Below are 9,442 nucleotides of genomic sequence, written 5' to 3'. Positions count from 1 at the left end.
TCCTACTGCGAACATTGATGTGGAGAAGATGGCCAACATCTCTCTTTGTATCTCTCTCTTGAAGTGGATGTTCGTAATGAATTAATAATGTGTCTGAAAAATAATGGATGTATGCATATATAGTGTAGGGGAGAGTGACAAACCCGACAGGGCTGTCGTGATTGTGCTGAAGCTGTAATTTGGTAAGAAAAATTATTGATTGAGAATTAACAAGATCTATGGATTGCTACTAGATATTTTAAATTATTTTATCATAATGTAATGTTAAGTATGTACTGTTGTACTAACATAGCCACCTTCCGAATTCCCGAAGAATTCCTGCATAAATAATTTTTGGTGTGGTTGCAGTGGATTTTAGTTTTTGGGTTTGGATATTTGAATAATAAAATATTGAATTTGAAAGTTGTTTGACCTGATATTCATGTAATATTTTGAATAAAAATAAAATAAAATAAAATAATTTGATATGATATTTTTTTAAAAAATAAATAAATTTGGAACAGAAGCTGATGAATTTGAAGTAGTTGTTAATTTTTTAATTATTATTATTACTATTTTAATTTTTTCATTAATTTCTTTTGGCTTGGGGTAGTTATTCCGAAACATATGTTTAGTTATATTAGTATATAAATATATTGCTTATATATATATATTTATATATTTATATTGTTAAGTTATCTATATAGCTATTGTTATTTAATTTATTTTACTTAAATATGTAGAATGGATTTTACTTTATTTTTCTTTTAAATGTTGAATGAATGTTAATGAGTTTGTATTTGTATACATTTTTGGCTAAATATTATATGCATGTTTGCATCTATCTACATACATACAAATGCCTAAAATTTCAAGTTACTATAGTAAATTTATATTTGTATTCTTAATTAAATTATGGTTGTTCTTGTGCTAATATCATATTAATCATATATTATATGACAATATTAAAAAACAAAACACATAATATATATTAATATAATATAAAAGTCGGCAACCAATCATAATCATTTATGGAATATATAGTATAACTCAACAAATAAATAAGTACATAAAAACAACGCTAATTTTAACATATAAACTGATAATATATCGTAAGAATAACATGCTCTATTTATTCAAACTATTTCATGGCAATCTATTACATGTATTTTTAGCATAATGTTAACTAAAAGTTTGTTTGATTGTAATTTAAAATTAATTTGAAATAATGTGTTGTTTTGTATTTTTATTTAAATAATAGTATTTTGTAATATCTCCGGGGTTGAATAGTGATATGAGAGGGGATGAAATATCCAGATGATTACTCATGTAATAATGTGCTCATTTGTTTTCGAGAGTCCTATAAGGACTTGTGTTGACCTGTGAGACCAGTTTACGACACACATAGCTTGCGGGTCGGGCGTCACAATTTTAATATAATATTTTTGTATTAAAAAGTAAAAAAATAGTATTAATTTTAATTTGATATAACAAAGCATCGAAACGTAATTTAAATCAAAATCATTACCAAACCTTTGTAATTAAATATTATTGGACCTAATTATCAACAACCGATATAAGCCGACAGAGGAACAACAAAAAAACTGCAGATTGAGTGATGGGGATATCTTATTAATTACAAGAGATGGAAACCAACCTCTTTGCAACTCTAAGACGTTATGTTTTGATTGCCGATTTTTCAGTTTGTCTTGAAAATTAAAATTGTTCGGTGATATGAGATATTGGCTTTGTCTTATTAGAAGTTTGTCATTTTTTATTTTTGTTCGTCTCAAAATAAAATTATTATTTTCTAATTTAATAATTGTACTGTCTATCTAATATAATAAATACTCTTTTAACTTACAATTTATTATACAAATGCCAGTATATTATATTAGACAATACTAACGAGATATTTTTGTCTTTTTTACTCCAACTCAATGTAATATTATCATTTAAAAATTTACGTGCAAAAAATAAACACCACAATGAGACGGGATGGAGTATTTATATGTCGTTTAATACACAAATCGTTACCATGCTTATTACAGGACTCGAATTTCCATTTGTATTGACTTTTGAAAGGAATTTAGATTTCTACTTTGAAGAATATATACTTTATACTTATTTATAATGATTTTTGTCCAGAAATAAATAAAAAAAATTAAAATAAAAAATGTTTTTTCATAAGCATATTAGAGGTAGATTTAAAAAAAAATAAAAGTATTTTAAATTATTATTTTATCACTAATATTAATATATATGCAAATAAACATCATAATATAAATATAATTATTCTATATAATATACTTAAATTGAAATTTAATAATATAATTGTATTTTGATTTTTAGTTTAAATGTTATACTCAAATTAAAATTTAAAATATAATTGATATACAAATTTAAATTTATAGATTTTTAATTATATTAGATAATTTAATATTTTCTGATATAATTTATAATTTTTTAATAATTTGAAAAGTATAATTAATTTGAAGGTAAACTGTATTTTTATATATAATTTATATATCATAATTAAATATATATTTTTAGTAGTATTAAATATTTTAAAATTTTAAAATAAATTATAAAAGTTCACTAAAAGATTATTTATATTAACATAACTTATTTGGTATTTTTGACAGTTTAAATTAATTTTTACTTATTTTTTAAACCAATCTAAATGCACACTCAATAAACTTACATATATATATATTTATTTATTTTAAAAATATGGGCTGTGTTCATTTATGAATTTTTTTAAAAATATTTTTATTTTTCAAAAAATAAATATTTATTATTTTTAAATTAATTATTCTAATACTTTTCCATAGAAAGATGCATGTCAATGTCGTCAAGATAGCAAGATATATCAATTTTAGTTGATGGAGGAATTGTTTTGTATTTTTGGATAATGCGTTTCTTTTTCTTTTTGTTTGATACGAGCAATTGCGTCGATAAATTTAAAATTAATATTTTGTATTAAATTATTAATTCTTGAATAAACAAAATCTATATAATATATTGCGAATAATTATGTGTATATATATTATTTTATAATAATATTCCCTGGAAATTGTATCAACTAAAAATTGATGGGACAAAAACATTATATATAATCACTAATTTTCATATGAATGAGTTATATCTTTACAAAGAATTGAAAAATCAAATTAAAAAAAACTCTCGAATTTAATCTATTTTTGTATGTAATTTAAGGGTGTGTTTGTTTTGGGGATTGGATTGGATTTACATTATTCATCCAATTTTTTTCCCCCAAAAAAATCAAATCAAACATCTATTTTTTATTTTTTATATTATACTAAAAATCAATTTTACATGCAAAACATCACATCAACACCTATTTATATCATATCATACAACTATTCAAATTCAAAATTTTTACTATTCAAATTTCAATTCAAAATCCAAAACCCCAAACAAACACACCCTAAGTAGATTTTAATAAGGGGCCCATGGCATTCAATAAAATGAGAGTTTTGTTGGAATCTCATGTTTGCTTTTGTAGAAGTTTTGAGTCATACTACAGAACATATATTATTTATTTCTATGTTTAGTATATTAATAATAATTCAAAATCGATCTAACACACAGACACAGACACCGAATTGAATTTGTATGGATTGAGACATACACAGCGTAGGCTTTACTTTCATTCGGCTTAAGTGTCCATAAAAAGTTAAAAACGGCCTTTATGGACACACATGAAATTCGGCAACATGCATACAAACCGCGTACACCTTTTTCGACTACTTGTGTCCACCCGCGGCAATAAATAAATTATTATGTACACTTATGATCAATGTTTTCTACGTATGTATTTAAGCTTGAATTTATTTATTTATTATTATTATTATTTTTTTTATGATGTGTGAATCCGCAATTGCTACTTATTTAGTGTACTTTGGATAAATATTCGACCCTAAACTAATAGTCTGTAGATTAGATCCAGTAATATAAGTCATACTAAACAAACTATATATTGTAGACAATTTGTCAATAACTTTTTAGGCAAAGGCACACATGTACATACTACAATCTGTTTTGATGGAAAAAATTACAAAAATTGCATATTTTTAGATGAAATATAAAAGAAAAAAATACTTATTTATAAATTACAAACATATTAATTTTAAATGCTCCGGATTTTAGATCGCAGAGCAATGATAAAGGGAGACAACAACAAGCATATACTAATTAAAATAAATAAATAAATACTTTATATTTAGACGGCCCCAAATGAAAAACGAAAAAAAAAATATTCTTTTCTATTTTGACATATACTACAAAAATACGACATTCTGTTAGAATATAAAACAAGACTCGTACTAGTCAAATTCATTTATATGGACTCGGTTTATTTAACATTGTGCAATATATTGTAAAGAAAATTGTAAGAGAGAATAATTGTAACTTGGTATTTGTTGATATATTTGTTCATATTTTACTTGGTAATAGGTTTATGGTGAATTCATATCTTGGCTTGGAGTTCTTGTATGTGGGTTTGATGGCGGATCAAATCAACAAATTTTATGTATCTTTTTGTTTGTTTTCGCTCTTAACAAGGCTTCTTTTTTTTTTTTTTCCAAAAAATGAAAAAAAAAGGTAAATTATATAACATCCATTTGTGTTTTATTAAAAATTGATAAAATACCCTATGTTTTATTTATTGCGTGAAATTCCTTATGTTAATATAAAATTTGCACAAAACATTCTATTTGTCCAAAACTGATGCTTGATTCTAAATAATGACCTAAATTACGTAAATTTATAATAATAAAAAATGTAAAATATCTTAAATATTTTTTTTTGGATAAAATAAATATATAAAAATTGATTAATCCTTCATTTTATAACTTTTTGGAGACAAATTATTATTAAAAATAAATGATTAATCAATTATTCATTTATTTATTTTATTCAAAAAATTTAGTAAGATATTTTACGTTTTTTATTTATATAAAATTGTGTAATTTAGGTCTTTTGTTTTAGAACCAAACACAGTTTTGGACAAAATGGTATTTCGTACAAACTTTATATTAACTACATAAAATTTTTGTGCATTTTTAATAAAACACACGAGGGTATTATATAATTTACCAAAAAAATAAATAAAAATAGACCTTTTAGTGTGTATGCCAATTTACTTTCATTTTCACTGTATAATATTTTATCATATGACCATATGAGCTGTGAAAAGTGATAGATAAAAGATATAATTAAAATTTAAAGGTGGATTTGATAGGTAATGAAATATTGTTTAATTGTAAATCGAATTATTTAATATATATGTATTAAAATAAATTTTGAATATTTTAAAAATTATACTACTTTAATACAATATACTCTTTTCATAAGATAAATTTATTTTTACTCTTCTTTTTAGTTTATATGTAATATTAAATTTAATCTTTTACTAATTTTGACAAAATTAAATTTTTAGCATTTACTTATTACACTTTCTCTAATAGTTATTTAGTACAATTTTCACTATTTTTTATTATATTATCTCTATTATTATATTTCTGTGAATGAATATCTTGCACCTTTACGTCCTTCGACCTGTTATCATTTCTATCCCGTCACTCTAAAAACAGATAGAGACGAATTCGACAGGGTGGTCTTTTTGTTTCTTGTTCAAATTTGGGAATTTCTTACCAAGAATGTAAGACTAACATCCCTCATTTGGAGTGGACATGCTTTTCATGTTTTTCTTCTTATGAGCTTCTTGTCGTTTTATATTGGAAACAAATATAAAGTTTGGATCAATAAAATAAATGACAACATAGTAACTTGTGGTTATATATATAAACTTCAATTTATTTGATCGACAAAATATGTACATGTCGAACACGAACACTGGTAACGGATTGAAGTAGCTGCTGCCATTCCAATGGCTACTTACTTTTACTTTTACGATGATCATGAATTAGGCATACTTGGAAACCTTAACATTGAGACCATGTCGCATGTGGAGAATGATCGACTCACTCGGCTGCACCAGATGCCCTTCCGCCACCTCAATCTTAAACCGGCTGATCATCGCAGCTGCCGCCATTTTCATTTGTAAGAAACTGACATCCTTCCCCAAACATGTCTTCGGCCCGGCATTAAACGCCGTGAACTTGTACGCCGGCTCCACCTTAATCCGTCCTTCCTTGGAAATCCATCGCCCTGGCTTGAACTCCAGGCAATCCTCGCCCCAAATTGATTCCATTCTCCCCATTGAGTAGAAGATTAGGAATGTTCTAGTGTTCGCCTTGATCAGATGCCCGCTTGGGAGGACATCATCCTTCAATGGAGATTTGTGCTGAGCTGCCACAGGCGGAAATAGGCGCAGCGCTTCGCACACCGCGCCGTGCAGATAAATCAATTTGTTCATACCTTCTGTGGTGTTGAATGTCCACTTTCCAGGCTCCCCTGAATTTGCTGCAACCTCGTTTCGAATCTTTTCTTCCTCGGCTGGATTGGTCGCGAGCAGCCAGAAGAGCCAAGTAAGCGTGGCGCTGATCGTGTCCTTTCCTGCAAAGATCAAATTCAGCATCAAATCCTTCAACACTTTCTTGGAAATTATATTAGCTGCTGGATCATCAGCTCCCTTCTCGGCTAGCGCTTTTGAGCAACTTGTTAGTATGTCAGGTTCGACCGGATTTATTTGTCCGTCATGCTTGAGTGATATGCAGTAAGATATGTATTCATCAATGGCTTCCATAGCCCGGCTCAGCTTCCCCTCTCTACCAATTTGAAGCCATTTTTGAGTCTTCCAAACAACTCCCGGCAGCAAATGCCTGTACAACCCGGCTTCCTCTGCAATCGAGAAGGCTTTCTCGTGGAGTAAATGAGGCAAATCTATCGACAGGGAAGCAGGATCGTGTCCTAAAATTGTAATGCAGAAACAATCAAAGGTGAATCGCTTGAACAGGTCCTGTAAATCCACTGCCATTCTCTTATCCGAAAAATGCTCCAGAATCGGAATCAGTCCTGTCTCGAGCTTCCTCCAGGTAGCCGCGGCAACAAACTCGTAGAAACTGGCGTGGTTTATCGCAGACTTGGAGAGTCTCCTCTGGTTTTCCCATAACTCCGATTCTGCAATGAATATTCCATCTCCCAGGGGAGCAAATATGTCCTTGAAACCGGGGCCTTTTCCGAAATTGGGAAAGTTCTTGCACAATATGTAGTTGATATTTGCAGGATCACAGGTGATCATGGTATCCATGTTTCCAAAGACAGGCCCTTTGACGAAGAATGTGCCTCGATGCTGCTTCAAGATCTCAGTCACGAAGTCGAAGACTCGGGCTCGGTTGTTCAGTAGCCCCGGCAGCATGCCGAAAACCGGCCAGTCGGTAAGTAGGGATCTGCTTCGCTTTCTGGTGTAGCATAGAGTTAGAAACAGTAATGAGATGAGAAAGATGAAGAGAGGCAGAGCCACAGTAGCAATTGCGTACATAATTACTAATTGAGGGTATGAACTATGAAATGGTCGATGGTGATGACTATGAGCCGCACATATGATACAACAGCTTAATTAATGGCAAGGCCTGAGATTGTGGTATCTGAATTATAAGTTTAATTAGTTTACGGCATTGTGTGTAAGTATATAAGGGTGGGCATGTTTGTGTATTTTTTATTTTCATAGTTCAGGTCTGCCACCGATATTTCGAATTTATCTAAATCCAATCTGAACCTTTTAGGTACTTATCTAAACATTCAAATTTATTATTATTATTATTATAGGAATAGTAACATTTTTAAATCATGGAGTAAAATTTTGAATAAAATGTAAAATTAAATACTCCATATTTTTAGTAATATTAAATATTTTTTAAAACTATTTATAAAATTTTAAGAGAAATTATTAAAATTCACCAAAAGAATAATTTATATTAACATAACTTTTTTTTTGTATTGTTTTGTATTTTTGAAAAATTTGTCACTTCTGTTCAGTCGAGCAATTGTATCGATAAATTTAAAAATAATATTTTATATTGAGCATTTGATTTTGAATAATATATTATATATTATAAATAATTATTAGTATACATATATATATATATATTTTATACTCTAAAATAATATTCATCATAAATCTGTAGCTAAAACAATATGGGATGAAAACATCTTTTATTTATTTTTTTATATAATTACTAATTTTCATATAACTATTTCTTTTTTAAAATGGAATTTCTTTACTTTTTTTTTAAAAAAAATTATTTTATTTGATTTTGTTAGATGATATAAATAACCGTTTTTAAGAATACTATGCAAACTAAGTCCAACGGTAGAGATTTAAACCTATAATTTTATGGTCACACACCTCAATCCTCACAATAAAAAATATATATATATATTTATTTATTTCTATGTTTAGTATAGTAATAATAATTCAAAATCAATCTAACACACCAAATTGAATTTGTATGGATTGAGACATACACAGCGTACGCTTTACTTTCATTGGGCTCTAAGGGTCTGTTTGATTTGTTGAATTTGGAGGAGCAGAGAGGGAAGAAAATAAAAAAATTTATAATTACTCATTTGGTTCAATTTTATTTTTTAAAAAAAGAGGAGAAAGGAAGGGATGAAATATAAAATGAACTTATTTTGTTTTTCCTCCCCAATAATTTGGAGGGCAGAGAAGATGTTTATGTTTTTATTTTATAAAATTATTATTATATCTTTAATATTATATATTTTTGTATTTAGTTATACATAAATTATATTATACGTATTTTAATTAATAATTAGTTATAATATTTTTAAATTTTATAATATAATTAAATTATAAAATAAAATTTTATATGAATAAAATTAAGTTAAATTAATTTTAATTTAATTGTTTAATTAAACCATAAGAGTAGGTTTTAATTAGTAAAATAAATTTATATCTATTATATTTATTTAACAATAAAATTTATATTAAAATGATTATTTTGTTATTATATGATCAATTTTTTTACATATAATTTTATTTTATTTATGTTTTATTTATATGATATAAATATATATATACTTATTTTAAAACAAACTACGTTATTCTTATATCAAAATTGATGTTTTATTAATAAATTAATAAAATTTTATTATATACTTTTATTTTTATTTATTTATACAATATAAATATAAAACAGTAAAATTATTATATTTTTCATTCTCTTCATTCTATTTTGCCTCATCTCCCTTCCCTTTCATTCCATATGAACCAAAACACTTTATTACAATTTAATATTTTCTTCCCTCCACTCGCCTTCATTCCCTTCCCTCCCTTCCCCTCTCCTATATTCATTTGAACCAAACAGAACCTAAGGAGACCCTAAGGGCGTTTGGTACATAGAATGGAATTGTAGAGAAATGATGATAGGGAATGGAATGAGAGAGAAAAAGAATTGAGGAGAGAATGAGAATTAATTCTCTTGTTTGGGAGAATAGAGAATTCAGTTGAGAA

The 9,442-nt window shown here is 27.1% G+C and overlaps 1 protein-coding gene across 1 annotated transcript; it reads right to left on the bottom strand.

Annotated features, from left to right (window-relative positions):
* Positions 1 to 5,785: 5,785 nt before the first annotated feature.
* On the bottom strand, positions 5,786 to 7,609 carry LOC127247207 (alkane hydroxylase MAH1-like). The gene has a single exon (XM_051268953.1). It carries the CDS (start codon positions 7,445 to 7,447, stop codon positions 5,930 to 5,932), a length of 1,518 nt encoding a protein of 505 aa, XP_051124910.1. The 5' UTR covers positions 7,448 to 7,609; the 3' UTR covers positions 5,786 to 5,929.
* Positions 7,610 to 9,442: the final 1,833 nt, after the last annotated feature.

The sequence above is a fragment of the Andrographis paniculata genome, unplaced genomic scaffold (genome assembly GCF_009805555.1).
Source record: "Andrographis paniculata isolate CXL003 unplaced genomic scaffold, ASM980555v1 Contig32END, whole genome shotgun sequence".
Classification (NCBI taxonomy): Eukaryota; Viridiplantae; Streptophyta; class Magnoliopsida; order Lamiales; family Acanthaceae; genus Andrographis; species Andrographis paniculata.
This window is presented reverse-complemented; position numbering and strand designations above follow the sequence as displayed.

Coding starts and splice junctions, on each gene's coding strand:
- LOC127247207 (XM_051268953.1), bottom strand. CDS start 7,447: ATGTACGCAATTGCTACTGTGGCTCTGCCTCTCTTCATCTTTCTCATC.